The sequence below is a fragment of the Genypterus blacodes genome, unplaced genomic scaffold, assembly GCF_046128005.1.
Source record: "Genypterus blacodes isolate CSIRO-AG114 ecotype Tasmania unplaced genomic scaffold, CSIRO-AGI_Gbla_v1 ptg000061l_1, whole genome shotgun sequence".
Classification (NCBI taxonomy): Eukaryota; Metazoa; Chordata; class Actinopteri; order Ophidiiformes; family Ophidiidae; genus Genypterus; species Genypterus blacodes.
In genome coordinates, this window is record NW_027466873.1 from 1,413,399 (window position 1) to 1,433,131 (window position 19,733).

The 19,733-nt window shown below is 41.7% G+C and overlaps 2 protein-coding genes across 3 annotated transcripts in view; both read right to left on the reverse strand.

Annotated features, from left to right (window-relative positions):
* ccser1 (coiled-coil serine-rich protein 1) overlaps positions 1–19,239 on the reverse strand; it is a 91,389-nt gene extending 72,150 nt beyond the window's left edge. For both annotated transcript variants that reach the window (XR_012963865.1, XM_076154032.1), the window contains exons 1-6: positions 19,004–19,239; positions 13,756–14,800; positions 12,646–13,072; positions 11,192–11,373; positions 5,268–5,358; positions 2,760–2,865 (exon numbers count right to left, since the gene is read on the reverse strand). Coding sequence is in view for 1 of the 2 variants with exons in the window: in XM_076154032.1 (XP_076010147.1) it covers positions 2,760–2,865; positions 5,268–5,358; positions 11,192–11,373; positions 12,646–13,072; positions 13,756–14,775 (1,826 nt within the window). In the remaining variant the exon portion in view is untranslated. The remainder of the gene's footprint in view (positions 1–2,759; positions 2,866–5,267; positions 5,359–11,191; positions 11,374–12,645; positions 13,073–13,755; positions 14,801–19,003) is intronic.
* pggt1b (protein geranylgeranyltransferase type I, beta subunit) overlaps positions 1–19,733 on the reverse strand; it is a 123,073-nt gene that overhangs the window by 58,674 nt on the left and 44,666 nt on the right. The window lies entirely within an intron of this gene.

The following is a 19,733-nucleotide window of genomic DNA, read 5'->3' on the forward strand; positions in this document are numbered from 1 at the left end:
AGAGAGAGAGAGAGAGAGCCTTAGGCAATCTCAGATCTTTCTCTCCTTTATAGATTTTCAAAACGCTCCACTAATATGTGTAAAATATTCTGTAAGATGAAAAATCTGAAATTGAATGACCATAATGACAAATGATCACCTTCCAGCAGGGCAGCAAATTGAGTTGTTTCCCTTAAGAAAGCTTCACATGTGTTTTCAGAGCTGGGAACCAGATCAAAACATGTCTGCATTATTGATTACTGACAGGGATTCTACCTTCGCTTTTTCAAAATAAAACAAAAAGTTTCATTCCACTGCAAAAAGAAGAGACTGAAAGTCTGTTAAGGACTCAATAATATGGTTTGTCCTTATCGAAGTCTAGCCAATCATTTCACACACACATTTCAACTAACTCACCAAGATCAATTAGCAATAAATCAAAATCATAATCAAATTAAAATCCAGTAACAGAGGTCGATTATGTGAGGACAAATCAAGCCTGAATGATCCATTAACGTGTGCAGGCGCGTGCATTTCCCTACCTGACATCCCTGCCCTCATATGCTAGATAAGCAACAAGTCAGGTCTATACTTCTAATAACGGAAGTAATTGTATCCATGAATCCAAATCTTAAGGCCTGAACAAGATGTTAAAATGAACAGGCTCATTTCCATGTTTCCATTCACACCAGGGCTGAAGCTTTAGCAGTGTGTGATGCATCTACAATGGCTAGAGTCTTTAAGATCCAATACAGACTGTTGGGTTGATGTCTGTATGATTTAAGTGTAACATCGATGCATAGCTTTATTTTATTTATGTGTATATCTAGAATCAAAGAAATGTCATCACTTTATATGTCTATAATAATAAGGTTTGGACTCCACAGCTCTTATCATCTTCTTCCACCGACTCGCTCTCTGCTCTGCAAGAGGAATCTTAAAGCGATCCACTGTCTGATTAGATTGGACGGGATGGTGCTATCTCCTCATATTATAGCATTACTAGCCTCAACTGCCGTGCCACAGTCTTGGTAAACTCAATCAAACTGAAGAAAACTGTTTTCAGCAGAACGACATTTTAGCCTTAACCTAGACAACAGATAGGAATCATGCAAATGTGAGTCTGTTTGTGAGTGCATGCATGTGTGTGTGTGTGTGTGTGTGTACAAGAATGCTTCCCTAGTGTTTTCAAAGACTAGTGCAGGATTGGCAACTTCACTATAAATGAAACTACCAATGAACTGTGTCTCATAAAAGCCTTGGAGGGGTTCAAAGGGTTGACTCTCTACTTGCATGAATCACTGACGCTGTCTAGACAAAGAAAATATCTTCCTGTTCAGTGAAACATTCAAAGAGTTTTTGATGAGACCTTCTGAGTGAGATGGCAGTGAGGCTAAAGTCTGGTGTCTCAGTTTTGTGATATACAGTAAATCCTTCTACTCATACTTCAAATCCACTCACACAACTTGACCTGTAATGTCTCGGCAAATAAAGAAGCTTTACAGCCAGTTCCAGGGAAAAAAAGAGATAAAGAGAAAGACAAACATGTTTGCTCTTTGGGTGTGGGAAGAAATTAAATAAATGTAGTCAGGGAGTGGAGAGAGGAGAAGTGAAAGGTAAAGTGATAATCATCTGCTGGCTTGTGAGACGCAGCGGCGGGTGATACCACTGGAGATACAAGCTTTTATTACCCAGTGGCTCCATAAAGCCAAATAAGCCCTATTCACAGAGCAAACGTCTGTATGTGTCTATATACGTCTCTGTCGGTTTCTGCAGATCTGCAGTCGTGCGTGTCGCGCGTGCCCACTAAGCCCTTTTCTCGCTCCTGAGAGACAGAAAACATGGGGCCAAATCGAGTCAAATACGGAACGATCCCTGGCAGCATTACTAGCACACACAAAGAGAAAACCTGAGCGTTCTGTTTCAGCCGCCGGCAACCAGGTGACAGGGGAGGAGAGCAGAAAGGCAGCTTGCATATTTATTCAAAGTGTATATTAATTTTATTTACCCTATGTCCCTTGGTGCTAGATTCTTGTCACATCTTCAACACAGGAAAAGCGATAGGTATGTCATTTAATGCTCAAAAACAGCAATTTTGAGAATAGACAATAACCAATCCCTCCGTCTTTCTCCCTCTCCTAAGTGGAAAACAGTGTAGGTGGTGTAGAAACAGAACGGGCTATACTGTAGCTCCAATGTTCACCAATAAAGATATATGGGAGATAAAAGCCCCTGTGGCGAGGAGGGTAAGTGCATCAAAACAGCTCCCCAAGACTTCCATATGCTCCAATTGCATGTGCTCTATGTGAATCCTGGTTTAAGGCCAATTTTCTCTTGTCTGTTCTATCTCTGTTAGTGTTGGCGCTTTTGTACATTCAGGGTTAGCACAAATTGCAAACACGTGCATACAGAAGTTTCCCATCTTTCCCATTGATTTGTTGCGGCAAGACATCATAATCGGTCCCTCCAGTGTTCCTGCACATTGTATAAGCTGATTATCACGCTGTAATGGAATGTTAACATCCAGCTGGCTTTTGTTAACATTGCCTTAAGTTCAACTAAACTAGCTCATATTAACAATCGTTACAATACTGATGATGTGTCAGAAGTTGTACTGCCTCGTGACACAAAGAAAACAAAGGTAGTTCTATGCATATTTTTTTGTGTTTGATTGCAAAAATCACACAAAAACATCATGGAATCCTGGGGGAACTGCATAATGTTGGCAGCAGTACTGCAGCTTTTGCAGATTTGACTATATATACTTTAAACAAACTTACCTCTGAGTGATGTCTTTACCCAGTGTGCGATCTCCTGATGCGCCCATGGGGGAGGGGGGCAGGTTTAGACAGGAAGCAAGAGACTGACTGGAGTCTTCTCTGGACACTGTAAGCAAACCAAATACACACACCAGACACACATTTACTGTAAATGTAACTGGCAAAATATGGGACTTGACGATAACCGTTAAAACTAATCTATCTAATGTGTCATCTAATCTTTAATATACAATGTCATGTCTCCCAAATAGTATCCAAGCAATAAAAACACCAGCCATCCAATTCTACTGACAAAGTATCGTAAAAAGCAGTGGTGACATGATTGAATAATTCCCTCCACCGCTTAAGCAGTGATTTCACTAATGAGACATTTGATTGAGTGTGGATAAAACTGGAGCAATAAAGCCAAAATCCACCAAGTTTTAAATCTTTCTAAAGGTCCCGACGTCTGTTTTTCTGTCTGTGTTTGTCTGTGTGTCTCCCTCGAATTCCACAGGGGTAAAAGTCACACAGAGACCTGAACACTGCAGGCCATAAATTGCTGTGAAACTGCTTGCTTTTTAATAAAGGCTCCAACAAGCCACCTGAGAGGGGTAAAAATGAGGAGTGTACCGGGGTGTGCGGGGGCGTGTGTGCATCTTTGTCCAATTGTGGGCATTTGTGTGTGTGCGTGTGTCTGTGTGGATATCGGTTGGTGTGTATCTACCTATGTGCACTACACGTATTGGTCTGATTGTGTGTGTGTGTGTGTGTGTGTGTGTGTGTGTGTGTGTGTGTGTGTGTGTGTGTGTGTGTTTGCAGTCTCCCTATATGGAATGTGTGGAAGAATTTTCCCTCACCAGCACAAACTCTAAAGTCTCTTGATGTTACGAGAACAATTCATCAAACCCTTTAATTTCATGCTACAGTCTGCAAACCATTACGTCTAATGACTAAGAATGCAAACTTGTATTTATTAATGATGGTGTCCTCACTAGCCCTGCATTAGTTGGTGTCCTTGGAGATGTTTAAATCACTGTCCAACAATGTCCAAGCTTCTGCTGCACTGTGAGTTTGACTGCAACTGCAATATTTCCTACATCTCAGTCTTACACCTCGCCTAGAGATACAGGGGCTACATGGATCATGTTTCTATAGCGTCTGACTCAGCGATCTGTTAGATAAGAGTCAGAAGTAGACATGAACATGAGAGTGAAACAAGGGAAATGTACCCTTTCTCTCTACGCACAGTCAAACATGCATTCGCCGTATCAGAGCAACTTCAATGTGAAAGGGCTGATGATTACATGTTCTAACTCACATAAACAAAGCAAACACTGTATGTCGCTTTGATTTGAGTCTGTTAGAATGATTATCCAAGTCTGTTAGCCAGTCAGTTACTATTCTAGCACTAAAGAGCACATTCCATTTTGGTGCCCATTCAGGAAATTGCATTATGGAGTGTTTCTTTGACAGTAATCTAGGTCATGATAAGTTATCAATAGGTGCATTTGGTCTGGATCCAGATAAGGATCCACATTTCAGGGAATAAAACACAGTGTATGCTTGGACAGGGGCACAATGATGGAACTGCTATACACAGACAACAAATAGAGCTGAAACATGGAACTGATAATAATAACAACAAAAACAAAGAGATAGACCCAGATAGATATGATTAATTGATTTCTTTAGGGTAGTATATTATTAGTGGTCTACACAGTGCTGTTATATTCCTGTTAGTAGGCATCTCTTGTCCGAGTATGTGTAAAAAGCAAAAATTCTATCTCCAAGCGTTTGTAGTGTTGTTTAAGGCGATTTTGGTCTTTTAATTCCGCTTCAATACTTTCCATAACACGGTGCAAGCAAAGCTACATCAGAGCATCAAGTCCCTCTCGATACAATCACATGCAGTGTGGTGATCGGACACATCAGTCATTGTTTTCTTGTGGTTACTGTGTTTTGTGCAGCACAGTGGCAGAACACAAGCCATAATTCACTTTTGAACCATGAGTTTGTCAGGAGTATGACTGAAATGCCAAAACAAAAAGGAGATAAATCTTTTGTAAATGAGACAGCTACATCAAAGTCCCGGCACGTGTTAAAAGAACCAGAGAAAGTGCTGGGTTCATGTTTTAAGGTGATGGGTTACGGGCGCCTTAATGAGGAAAGAGAGAGAGAAAAAGAGAAAGTGACAGTGAGAAAATAGAAGCTGGAACTCACTTCGACAAGAAGCGAGACAGATGAAGGCCTCAGTTTATACACAACTGATTCTAGATTGGATTTTTCGTTGCCATGTAATTTCCAACGATTTTTCAAAATATCACTGCTAGACTTTGGGGTTCGCCGCTTGTATTGCAGAAACATTGATGTTACAGTTTCTGTATCGTGCTTCTGTCACTGCTTTACAACTGATTAACACATACATACTTTGACAGATGTTCATTTCCAGAACATTTGCGTCTTTTATTCCCTTGCACAACATAATTACAATGAAATGAAGATGCCATAGAATAGAAAGACAGTTACCGTGTCTATGTCTCTGATCGTCAGAGAGGTCGAGGTCCAACATGAGGTCATCTTCATCCAGCTCTGAGGAACCCAGATTGTTTAGAAAATCCTAAAGAAAAACAAAACAAATCAGACAAGTGAAGACATCACATTGATAAACTTAGCTTTGACTGATTAATACATTCCTGTTAATTCCATACGCAGTAAACGAGGATGAACATTTAAGGGCTTTTGTATAATTATAATAATATGTGGTTAACCTAACCCAAAAATGTGTTACTATTTGAAAATGTATTAGATACAACAATGTTAGAGCAGAATAATGAATGAATGAGTTTCATCAAACAACCAGAAAAGTACTACACATTATCAAGAGCAACAATGAAGGATATTTATTTATAACTGCAAACCGTTTTTTGTCTTCTCCTAATGAGATGTTTAGTACATCATTGCATCCAAGCACATGGAAACATAGTGCAACTCCTGTTATGTGAATCATTAGAACTCAGCAATGAACACGCCAAATGAGGCTGTGGTTTGGTCTAACATCTGTTGGCACTCCCTGTACTTCACAAGCAAAAACAAACTAGGAGCTGAACAAAGCAGGACTTCTTTTTCCTTCTATTTCTTTGGACTTCTGGAGCGAGAGAGGCAGTCCATTTATTCTGCCACATCATTTGAAATTGTTTGCAGACTGGAAACTCTCAAAACATTCTGCTCATTTTTCATGGTTTTACAACTTGAATAATTTGCCACAACAGCCTTTGTTTACATTTCTGTGGCAGACATTTACAGAGTCATTTTAGGAGCCACTGGTATAGATCAATCTTACCGTAGCGGCTCAAATGCCAGCAATCACAGCCTTTTATGTACTTACTGAAGATTTAGGTGCAAAATTCATATTTGACTCTCAACATTGCACAAAAGTACCCTTTTTCCTACAACCAGTCATTCATGAAAACTTTGAAACTTTAATAACAGTACCTAAAATGATAAATACAGTCAGGCCTCTCATTGAATTAACCTCTATAGATGAGGCTGAAGTTGTATTGTTGTATCCTGGCAACGCTCATATTGTACTGACAACCTTTTCTTAGAATGTAGAGAAATGAAATAGAAGAGAAAAGAAATCCAATATCCTTAAGAATGGACACAAGTCAAAATGTTAATTAAAGCAAACAGGAAGTAATCACACACAGATACCTCTAAACCTTAATTTAATTTGTTCATTTGTTACTAAGATATGGCACACACTATTTTCTTGCCTCTGCATTCCGGCCTACTTGCCAAATGACATTTTCTACAAGATTATCTGTGTTTCGGTCTAGCCAAGCAATTCATTACATTTAATGACCTATATCATTTTTTTCTTTGGTTTTAGGTTATTTTCCGGAGCTCTAAAAGGACAGATCACAGAAGGACGGAAGGAAAATACTCCAATTACATTAGGAATCAAACTCTTAGCTTGAGTTTGATCACATAAGTCCCCCATTTTTAACTGGGTGGCCCTGATCTATCCGCAAAGTAATGTTAATATTTCTTTGCCTGTACATATTAAGAATTCTCAGATAACTATGATTTACCCACCCACAGATCAATCTGGTGACTTAAACCTCACTGCTTAATGTCCACAAGCATGTACTCATCCTTCTATACTTATAAATATTAAGTCGATACCCCCATGTTGTGAGTATTATTGTAAGTCCATAGTGATGCAATAAGTTGATGCTGTGTATTTTGTCGCGTTACAAAAGGCAATGCTGCCATCTGATGGTTGTCAAGGGAACTCAAATGTCTGGCGAGCGGCTGCTTGGACTGATAAAACGTACAAACTGTATCTTAACATCGGTCTAAATAACCAGTAAAAAAGGCAACCTCACCATATTAACTCAATGTATCCTTCCTCCAAGAAAGGTAGTTGTCAGGAAAATTGTAAGCAAGATTTTACATAAAACAAAGAAATAAAAATCAAGGTCGACAACAGATTGTGGCAACATCATTACCAGGGTCCACTGCACACTGCATTTTCCAATAATCCTGCTAGTTTGACATGTGGACCATTTTAGGAGGACACCAAGGCCAGGACGGAATAACAAGCTTCACAAAGTGGAAGCAAATCACAATGCTACAATTCTTTGGACTACCACTAACTTCTACACTCTCTGCAAATCCTGTCACATCTGATCATAAAAAAGGGTTAAACGATACATTTTACAATTATTTACCACAGACGGTACATCAAACTTTATTAGATTAAATAAATGAATGAATAAATCTTCAGTATGAGAGTAAGTGGGCATCACTGGGCAAAGTCGCTGCTAACTGAATATTGCTTGGCTGATCTCATCTGTACCTTATGTGTAGACTAAACTAAACCATGCTTTATACCTACAGTGTCTATCTGCCAATCAAATCAAGTATCTGCAGTTCCGAAAGGGTCGGAAAATCCAATAACCAGCCTCATTCAGCGCTCACAGCTGCTGTTTGGACATAAACAACCTTCCCAACCACACTCTATATTGATCTCCTTCCATCTGAGAACAACAGCCTCAATGCTTAGTCACACGCTTTCTAGAAGACTATTCAACCAAACGTCTCTTAATCTGTGCGCGAGTGTGTGTGAGAGCGAGTGAGCGAGCGAGCAAGCGAGAGGGAGAGAGAGAAAGAGAGAGAGAGAGAGAGACAATAAGAAGAAAGTAGAGATACTTCCAAAGAGCAAAATCAATATTTTCCAGCGGCGTCGGTACACATAATGTGTGTATCAATGTTTATCACTGCTATTACTGTTTTCTCCACCAGATGCTTCATGTAGTAAGCATCAGAAAAAGACCACAATGCATTTCAGTTTAAAGCAACTGAATATAAGACCTCATTTAGGACATTAAAGCTAATAGCTAAAAGGTGTTGAAAAAGAAATGAAGGCCCGTACTGTGATACTTCTGCACACAGACTTCATTTGAAGCTAAATTACCCGTTTTAATGTTTCCCTCTAGCCACAGAAATGTGTTAATATGATTTTACAACCCTGAGATGTCACCTTTTTACCTCAGTTATGTAATTTGAGTGAGTATAATGCTTACGTTAATAGAGATAATATCAGATTCGTGACTCATTAAAAGACGGCTCCATCTTTTAACTGCCAGGCAGAATGACATACAAACAGGAATGAGAGGAAGCGAGGGATCCTTTCCTTCCATTAAGAGCCAGAGAGCTAGTTTCTGTTCACTCTCTATTGATATCACATATGCACTCAGTGGAAATTTCACTTACTCTGTGCTTCAGGGCAGCAAGTGTGTTATAATGAAGGCGAGTGAAATTCAGATTTGCAGGCAGGTATTATTGGCTTCGAGAAATGGAAAGAATACAGACAAAGGACTGATTTTCACTGCTGAGCCAGTTTACAATGTTGCTCAAGGGAAAAGGGGCAGCATGTCCGGTCCAAATTCCAAATCTATTCTAACAATTATCCTTAAGTGTGAACGTACTGAAAACAAACTTATATTCAACACCAAATACATCCTGACCAAAGCCATTGACAATTTTGAAGAGAGACACATTTTAATCACAACCTTATTATATTTTAGGCTTATATGTTACCGGCCATTTAAGTAGACAACAAGGGGAAAGCCTAAGTGGAAAATGCATTTCCCTCTCTCCATATTTCACCTGCCACACAACGGCAATTGTCTTCCCATTATAATAAAGACATACAGCATGAAATCACTTATGAGACTATTTACAGACTGAATAAACTAGTGGTTATCATTTATTATGTCAACATCCTGGTATTCACATTCAAAGTGGCACTTAGATAGCATCTCTCAATAAGGAGTTTCATTTGAAAGCTGGACGCCATCATGTCAACACATTCTGAATCAACAGCATCATGGTGAAAGAACATGATCAGAATATACTGACATGTACTTACCATGAACAAATACTGCCTAAGCTGTTTATATAAGGGCTGATCTAACCAACAGGGCCAATACCTGTGAATGATGATGCTACTTTTGTGGTACTCTAAGGGTGATTTGTAAATGTGGCTTTAAGAAACCTACATTCAGAGAGGCAATCATTGCTTTTTCATTAAAAGCAGTCACCGCTGTCACAGAGAATACAACAGAAGTCCTGCTCTGCACTCACATAGTCCGCTCAGCTCCACCACTCAACGTTCTTTTCCCCTGCAAATGCTCTGATCTCTGCTCTGCTCTCCACTCGGAAGGGAAAAAATACTGTTTCCAAAATAGCTCCGTGTAGGCTGAACTGCGTCATCATCTTTGTGTGTACTTTTAATTTGCCAGTAATATTTATCTATGGCAACCAGCATGCAAGTTCGAGGTAGTCTTAGTTCTAGGGGATCTTTAATTGAATATTCTATAAGTCTATATACTGTGTGTCTATACTGACCAAACAAGTAAGACCTCATAGGCTATATGGTAAAGTAATAACTCTGTTGAGACATGTTTCCATTTTATGATTTAATAGGCTACGCTATCTGAGAAAATGGCAGCAATAATGTGGCTCTGTCAAAGGGAACCACAGCCCTAGTAAATATATGAATAATCTCCAATAACCAAGCCACAGAGGGCAAATTCTGAGGCTTCTTTGCTCTTTTTAATAAAGTTTACACTATCAAGAGCTCCATTAAAACGTGAAATGTTTGGGGTTGTTGAAGTCAATTTTAGGTTGCTTAATTTTAGAAAACATTGATGCACAATTGACTAACTCCTGGATCCAAATGGGATCAAAGCACAAACTGTCCCTTATGAATTAGGATAAAAGAACAAAAACACAGTTGCCCTACTGACAAATCATGACTTAATCACATTGAAGGAAGATAATTCGCTATTTATAATTCACTAATGGAGCCACGGCAGAAGTAACAACCAAGAAGCTGTAAAGTGTTTTCCTCTGTCAATTATTCCACATTTTTCCTTCTTTTATTTGCAAAATAGGGATTGCAAATCTTTGGCTCGAGGCGATTTGATTTGATTATTTAAGGGAACGTTTTGATGCTTCATGATGCTTCAATTCAACACTCAGATTTATAAACTGGAATTGACTAACAGGACAATGGCTCCCTAACTACGCTCAATTGTTGGTGGTGCAAAAAGATTCCATTATTATCTTAATAGTTTAGATTAATGCAGTTGAATTGCCAGTTTAGTTTAGTTTAGTTTCCATTATTACTTCCAAGCCATTTTGTGTCCAAGGGTACAATCAAAACAACTGCCGCAACACTCCTTCTCTGCTATCAAAACGGCAACACACCCGCACCATTACAAAATTACTTCACTTAAAATGTCTAGGCAAAATTCGAGTTATCTTGTGTTATAAATGAATTCATTAAGGTGTTTCTTCTCTTGTTTCTCTCTCCAAGCTGATTGCTCTTCTCGATTTTCCTCGGCGACTGTGTGCCAGAGTGATTGTAAGGTGCAGTTAGTCTTGGAGACTGTTCATGTCATTTCTTCAATGTATGGGAGCAGTCTCTTTGTAGCTGAAGTGCCCTTCAGCATACAAAGCCTGTCAAGCATTTAGAAGGAAGCTTGAAAAAAGGACAGGAATGACTCCGAAACATTTGGTGTTGCCATTCATCCACATAGTCAGGAGCAGCGGTCTCCAACCCCGTCCTACAAAACTATCCAGCAGGGTTTCTATCCCGCCTTTACATAAATTGATTGCACTTGTATTCCAAGTTCTCAGGTGTGCTCTCAAGTGCTTGGGATACTAAGTGCAAGCAATTATTTAAAGGCAAAATAGAAAACCTGCTGGATGGCCGTCCTTGTAGGACCGGTTAGAGGCTGCTGCTCTAAAGCATCAACGTTATCCCTCTGTGTGAAAGTCACATGACACAGAGGCGGAGTGGGGATGTACCACATGCATGTGCGTCTGCCTTACTCCCACGCAGATTTGCTGCAATGGTGTATCATGGTCACACCTACCAGACTTCCCAGTTTTGATGATGAAGAGTTGTTCCTGTGTTTGAGCAGATATCCCTCTATGCCAGGAGCATCTCTAAGGTTTCCATGGACACGAGGCCCGCCCGCCCCCTCAGATGAGGAGCGCAGACGCCTTTCCATTCGCATCACTTCATGATAGGGACTGACACTGCTACACAGGGAGGCTGGAAGAAGGGGGAATAAATGAAAGTATTAGGCTCTAAGATCATATACTATATAATTCAACATTTTCCGTCATAGAGATCTTTACAGAGAAAACACTTCAGTGCCCAGCCTATCTGCCGGTCGTAAACATGAATGTCTTATCTACCCTTCAGTCATGTGGTTAATAGTGTTATTGGAATGTAGACTAGCTTTTGTAATGTTCATATTTGGTCTGAGTGTCAGCGTCGATATATCCGTGCAGCCGTAAAACTGGAAGAATCAATGAAAGCGATTTCAGTGGCAGTACTCTTCAGTCAAGCACCCCGAAGCAAGTTATTGTAACTGCAAACGGATAAAGAAATCTCAACCCTGCTCCGATAAATAGATAGATGATGTGGAAACATGTCGGACAAACAAAAACAGCCTTATCCCAGCGTCTCTCTCTCTCTCCCTCTCTCTCCCTCTCCCTCTCTCTCTCTCTGAGCACTTACGCATGGAAAAATGTTCCTTACACAGCTAGAAAAACAGAGAGGGATATTTGCAGTTAACCTTGAGAAAGAAACATTAACCACAAAAGTCTGGTGCAATGAGAGAGGCAGCTGTACTCTATTGCCGTTACGTAGAATAATGATGAAACTAGTACAACTTCTTTGCTGTTTAATTTATGCTCGTATTCGGATATATGTTCACACGCTCACACTTCTCCTCGCCCCTCCTGAATTGTTTTCAAATGTTCCCCTGTTTATCAAATTTTTGCCAGATGTGGGTCAACGCGGTCAGGGGACTTGTAGTAATCTGATTGAACGGTTCTATAGTGACCTTTGACTTTTGTCTGAAAAACAGCGAGCGAAAAAGGAGGAACGGCAGCACAGGAGAGGAGCGAGAGAGGAGCACACGTCTTTGTCAGCAATGAGAGCAAAGGAACTCCGTGCTCTCATATTTCAAAAGCTGTTCTCCTGATCAATCAACCGTGTTTGCTAACCTATGACAGTCATTTGATGCACGACCGACGAACAGAGGTACATTTAAAACAATCAACGCAGTTAGATTGGAAAGAGTGTGTGGTAAAGTTGAGCATGCACATAGGAGAGCACCAATATCAGCCAGCGCAAATATCTGCAGGAGGAGGGAAAATGTGAGTGCATGAAGATCTACTGCCATCATGCTCACATTTCATGGAGCTGCTCTTGACAAAAGGAAGGGACTGAAGGTGGTGTGTACTTGTGTGAATGCAGGCTGCATATGAGTATGCTCCACTCCCGCTGAACACAGTGTGTATACTTGTTCCTTACCTGCATGTGGTTTCCTCAGGTGAGAGGATCTGGGTTCATGGTGGCCGTAGCAGCTTCCTCTTCTTCCCTCATGAACAGACAAAGTGTGCCTCAGCTTCCTAGCATCGGTATGCTCTGGGTTCCTGTGCCAACCCTCACTGCGCACCACAAAGGCCTCGCTCTCGCTGGTAGTCTCTGTCTGGTAACCCGCTTTCCTGTCTTCCACCAACTCCTTCCTCTCCTCTGCTGACAACTCTTCCCTTGCTTCCTTTCTCTCCTCTTCCCTCTCCTTCATCTCTTCCGGTGATTGTTCCTGCACAGGCAGGCAGGGGACAGCTGTTTCGGGCTCTGAGAGGGAGACGGCGGTCTCATAGTCTGTGTTGTTTGCTGTGCTGGTGTCAGGGAACAAGGGTTTTTCAGTGCTGGACTGAGCTGGCGTGAAGAAGACCTGGGGAGAAGAAACGTAGCAGTGACTTAAACCCGAGCAGTTTCTTGGCAGCTGTTATATTATGAGAATTGTTTTAGATTTGCATCGTCTGGTGTCGTCTCCACTGCCATGAAATAAAACACATTCCTCTCAGGAGCAAAACTTGGGATCACTAAGGTGTGAAATGTATTGGGCTGTTTTGCGCAATTGTGCCTTTTTATGCCTTAGTTCTTTCAATAAAGTATGTTTCATAAGCTGTCCTGAATTTGTAAGCCACGTTTGACATATTCAACACAGTGGTAATAACTTCTCCTTCCTGCTTTTAACGTCAACTGCACTATTGATTTCTGAGGAACAACCATCACAGAATCACTTCCTGTTTCAATGTTGAAAAAAGACACAAAGGTTTATTTTCAGATATAAAATAGCATGCTTTTGTTGCATGATCCCCACTTCTTGGTCTAGTTCTTAGTGATATATGATATACTGTCTTGGGGGCTTGAAGACAGGGACCTTTGTGGCATGTGATTCCTTTGTTCTCTCCCCATTTTTCAAATAATACCATCAGTTCCTGTCTCTCCTGTTCAACAACCCGTACAGTCAAAATGGCACAGATGTTCAGAATCAACCAAAATCATGAATCTAATTCAGAAGCCCCAGAGAGGACCCGGCAATAGAGGAATAAAGACATTAAAGCTCATTACCTGTGACGTAGTGACAGCCACGCTTAAGCTCTCTGGAGGAGCTGGGAGGTCAGGGGGAACTGTGTCAGTCCCCGGTTCAGTACCGGGCTCGGGAACCGGCTCAGGTACCGGCAACGGTACTGTGGCTACACCAGATCCGGGGCTGGGAGCTGGCAGAGCATCGACCTCCGACACGGAATCCTCTGTCATTGGGATGAACTCAGAAGGTGTGATGGCTGTGGTGCGATCCTCTGATATCATCGGCGACTGGAGTGAGCTTTCACCGCCAGCACCAAGCAGTTCTCCTGGCCATGACCCTGGGGTGATCTCCCCCGCCACCGGAGACGTGACCACATTGGACGTCGGCGGTTCCAAATTCACTTCTGGAGGTCTGTGGTGATCCGAAGTCCGGGAGAAGCGGTGGTGAGCCGAGAAAGATTTGGGCAGCAGCTGCTTCTTCTGGCGTGACGACCGCTTGTTGTTTTTACTACTGCTACTGTAGTCGTCAAGGTAACCAGAGTCATCACCCTCATTGGCCCCCGAGCTGCTGATGCAGTTGATGAAGACGTTTCGATTCGTCGTGGAGGAGGAAGAAGGAGCCTTAACGAAATCTTCAGTCTGAGATCGTGCGATTTTCTTTTGCTTGTTACTGCCAAACCCAAACGAGTGGCGCGACTTGGAGCGCCCACCGCCATCACTGAACACTGTCGATAGCGATGATGTTAAAGCCTGTTGGTTGTTCCCATTGGCGTCGGTGCCCTGTGTCAGCGGAGGAGTGAGGTTGAGGTTAATAGGCTGCACCCGCGGCTCACTGTTCCTTTTGGCGGAGAAACTGAGCGATGGAGCGCGGAACAGGCTCCTGCGTTTCCCAGTGCTGCCAGAGCTGGAGTTGGTGCTGGAGGGCGAGGACGTATGGACGCCATTCCCAACGCCACCGGACGAAGGAGAGGACGGGAGAGATTGCTCCCTCTTACTGTTGCTGCGGCGAAAGATTGGCAGGCGGGAGACGAGTGTGGAACGGCGTGAGCCTGATTCCCCCATCTAGAGGCTGTGGCGCTACGGCAATCTGGGGAAACAGATCAGCACACAAACCGTTTCAATGAAATAGGCCGGGTGAAAATGAGCTCAAATGATGATGCGGCAATAATTCAATTTGACAACCACCTAGAATATGCAGTATTACATTAGGTGTGTCTGCTGGATAAATAAATAAATAAATGTGCAAATTCCCCAATCTTACAGGCAAATATTGAACCCAAGGTCAGTCATAATTCAGACAGTAAAATGGAAAATGTTTCCTGTGTGAAGTTATTAAAACACTTTATCAAGTGCAAAAGTAGTACAACTGCATTTGAAAAATCCAATATTTTATTAAAAATGTCTAGAGGTGTTGAATGCAAAGTCATGAAAGGTCACAGAACGCTGTGCTGAAGTTCTCACTCTGTGCTAGATGCCGCCTACATCTATACCATCAACCAACATCTCCAATATCAACCAGGCACCACACAATGTTAGATATGAAAAGATTATACAAAAATAGGAGGTTTAAATGATATGTACATACTAAGATCCATTTTAAAAAGCACAGAGACAAAGAGTGAAAGTCCATAAACAGGTTTTGTTACTTTTTAAGCTGTTTACCAATTAGTTAGACACTAAGACACTTAAGACACACTTAGTTATGTAGTAAAACAGAGTTTGACACGTAAGAAAAGACCAAAGTCCCAGCTATTCAGTCACTCGTAAAAAGGAGAGACAATCTTTACAGTTGCCACCTTTTAGCCTTCATCACTTTGTGCAAGAAATTAGACCGACGCCATTGTTCGTGTTTTTCACATTGAAGGAGTCGCTTCTTTATGTTCTACTAAAGAGTTTCCAGTCTGTCATTACTGGATTGGCTCGCTTGTAGTGTGCCACCTCCTTTAAAGTAAAGATGATGAAGTTATATAGGCACTATGATGTCGTTTCTATTATGTCGTTATCACGCTGTACAGTGCAGGAGCTCTGTGAATAATAACCTCCACAGTCATGACTCTGTAAACAATGAAGTTTTACACGTGACACGATGATGTCGCACATTGCTCCTCCCTGGATGACTCCCGTCTGTGCCAGTCAGCCAACAGACTTAAATGGCTGAGCGAATTACAAATAATTGGTTTTGTACGAGCCGTATCAGGTCTCCCTGGGTGCTCAGTGCCTCGATCACCTCATATGTCTTCACACACACACCTCTGAATTCCAAATTGCACATGTGCATTGATCCGATGGCAATGAGTGTACGATTAGAAACTTTTATGAGCTCTGTTGTCTTATTGTCTGTTGTAACAAGTAAAACTAATTAGACGATGTAAGGTGTTTGTGTTTGTGTGTGTGTGTGTGTGTGTGTGTGTGTGTGTGTGTGTGTGTGTGTGTGTGGTATAAACAGGTTTGTTTTTCAGACAGGAAGCTGTGCCACAATAACACATGTCATTATTACTATCATTTGGATATTAGTACAGTCTTTTTGACCATCATTATATAAAATAAATCTTGTCATTTGTCATTGTATTCTATTCCATCCTAACTATGATGAGCAGTGATCTATTCCTGACAACCAAGTGGACACTGTCAGGAGTAATTAGAGCACAAGCTTTTCTTTATTATTAATATTATTATTATGATGAATGTTGACAACATTAGGACTAAACAAACACACCGACATTCTTGTTTTCATTTGGTCGGTCAGTCGAACAAGCTGACAACAGCTGACAGCAAATGAAGCTGTACAGTAGCTTCTCAGCGCAGTGTCCCTATGAAGCTGTTAATATTCTTATATTTCTCACTCAGCAGTGAGTCATTGTTGTAGTCCGTACATGCAGTACTTTCTGTTCTAAATACAGAACAGTTTGTTGTCAGTAATTCTCTAGTACGGCTCCCGCACAACCTTACTGTGCCACCTACCCACATGTTCGCAAACCGTAATGCCAGCCAAGTATTCATAACACACCGACATCGTGAAAGAAACACTCGCAGCAACGACTAAGGATCAACATCAACAGGATAGCGCCAGAACACACACACACCCCTGCAGAATTATCGCCAACTGGTGCTGATTGATCGGCATCTATCTAGCATCTTAGACATGTGAGTGTGACCAGGTCGGGGTGCTCTAACCTGGTGGATTAAAAGATGAACATCCTTCAGAAAATTAAACAGAGATTAAGATAGATTAAGAAAAGCCTATGTGCTTTACTTGATGAGTAGAAATTGGAATTCTTCTGTTGCCGTTAGAACATGTGAGTGGAAAGATGCAGAAGTCATACAATATCATTATCGGATATACAATGTTATGAGGTAAAGTACATCTTCATCTTTGCCGCTGAACACTCCAGAATCAACACTCAGAACAATGATCTGGAACAATAAAGGAGGAAGGAATGGTAAGGTGTAAGGAAGTTCAGGTGAAATATGCTGGCATGTATAATCAGCTAAATATTGGTGGCAGTAAAGTGAAGCAGGTGCAGACTTCCCCTTTCCACCGTCACTCCGAGGTTTATGAACCTACGCCTGGTTTCAGTTCCTCATCCCTTTTTTCTGTATACTCGTTTTCCACAGTGTTCCTACACTGAAATACAAAGTACATAGACAAAACACTTATATTTCACGGAAATGACCTGACTTTAAGGGAAATGGTCATAACATTAAACCAATGGTAGCAGGTGGGAGCCTAAATCCGACCCCCTACCTGGTGATGAAAACCTTTGAGAAACTAATGGAACAGGAGACATTGGAGGATGTGGAAAGCTAGACCCGTTTCAGTGTGGTTACTGGGCAGGTAAAGGTGTTGAGGGTGAAACACCAGCCCTCTTATACATATAACCCACGTCAGGCTTACACACTGACTTTGCATCTGCTTTCAATACTGCTCAGCAATACCAACTCACAGAGAAAAGCCTCTCATGGTTTCATTTGAATTTAAATCTCGCTGGCCAGAAAATGTAACACTTGACTTGATTTACTGGTTGAAGCATTACATGAGCACATTTTTCACAACAATAAGATGACACATGACATTCAAGGCGCGACCTTCTATAAATACTACTGTACTTTGAATACCTCCCATCTGTAGTCCCAATATTAATCAAATGTTTCAACCATGTTCCATTTAACTCAACTATGGCCAAACGAAAACATTGTTAAAATAAACACATAACAGCCCTCTTGTTTTGGGATAACTCAAGAATTTAGAAACGGAGGGCACCTTTACGCTCCAGTGGCCGGTGATGACAACCATGTAATCATAAAGACACTGGTTACACTCTGGGGACCAGTCTGGCACTTGTACCCAACCCACTGATGAACACAGTCCAGGCACAGATTGATAACAATATTTCAATCTATGTAAACATACAGAAGGAGTCTTGAGATGGAAACCAGGCTATAAAATAAGGGACTTACAGTACATATACGTAAATAATCAGGCAATGAAGTCATAGTGCACGATACAGCAATGTGCTTAACCACAACGTTACACAGCTACACCACTGCAACCCCAAGGCTGCATCTGCTGACCAGGGGGAGCAGTTGAAGTTTTGCACTGAGGGAAGGGCAAGCATTGCATATTCAAAACACCCAATTTCTCCTGCTGTTCTAAGGATCCAACCCTAGAGTCACGAGTCCACTGCTTCAAATCACTTCTACTGTGGAAAACAAAAACACTTCTCCCGGAATATAAAGTCATTTAATCTGGCGAATGGTGATTTTGGCAGCAGACTGGAGGTTTAATCATCCATTTCTATATCAATAGTACAGCACAAAGAGGCCTAATTGAGTGTGCGTCTATATTACAGTGTAACAACAGTGGTTTATGTTAACACCAAAGACGCGGTGTTGCTCATTAATTCTTATTATGACACATTTGCGTTCAGATGCAGATGTGAATGTGCTGTCAAACCGAAACAACAACAGCGTTGGTCAACCGCGGCGAGCTTAAATCTAGCCTAGCTTCTCTAGCTGTCAGTGACCGACCGACCCGTGTGAGGAGCTTACCGGGCACAACACAGCGGCGGGGGCGGTGTGCGGTGTGTACAACTACGGGCAAACGCGTCGCCGTGTCTTTCTGGTGCCGCAAAGGTCACCGGCGTTCAGACAAACGGTCCGGAGCTGCTCTAAGCCGGGCAGGCTAGCGGCCAGCGGGGACACACACCCCACACACACACAGACACAGACACATACATACATACATACATACATACATACATACACAAGCTCGTAGCGCGCGGCACGTTACCTTCAGCGGATATCCACAGTCCGACAGAGGCCGCTCCGCACACACACACACACCTGGATATCTTCGGTTAGCGTTCATACACACTGCCAGGAGTTCAGAAGCGTGTGTGTGTGTGTGTGTGTGTGAATTAAAAGAAGGTGTCGCGGTCGCAGGAAGGTACTGACGCCGATATTACACCTCAGTGACGTGGAGGCTCCTCTTCGGCTCTTCCGTGTTTCGCGGCCGCAAAACAGGCCGAGAGCGAGCACGGCGTGACGTCACTCCCCCCGTCTCGTCAACCTCCGTCATCCTCGTCGCTCCTCTTCCTCCTCACAGCATCCTGCAGCAGGTGGATGCTCCGTTCATTCGGTCTACTATGCAAAATTGCATACTTTATCTATTTATTCGTCTGTTTTTAGTGTTTTAACAGTATAATGCACACACGCAACACAACAATGTAAAACACAATCTAAAAACACAACATAATATTAAGAACATGCTCTTGTTATGCTGCCAAACATAACAAGTGTTCAAAATACAGATTTATTTTTAATTTTTTATGAAGTTTTTGTATTTCTGTTGCAATATTAAGTTGATTTCTAAAGATTACATTTTAAGAATTGCTATTCAAAAACACCATAGGTTGTGTGAGTAGAAGACTACATGTAACAATGTGTGTGTGTTTTTTTAAAAATATGTTTTTATGGAAGAAAGCATTTGACATGAGAGAGCGCATACAGTTATGGGATAT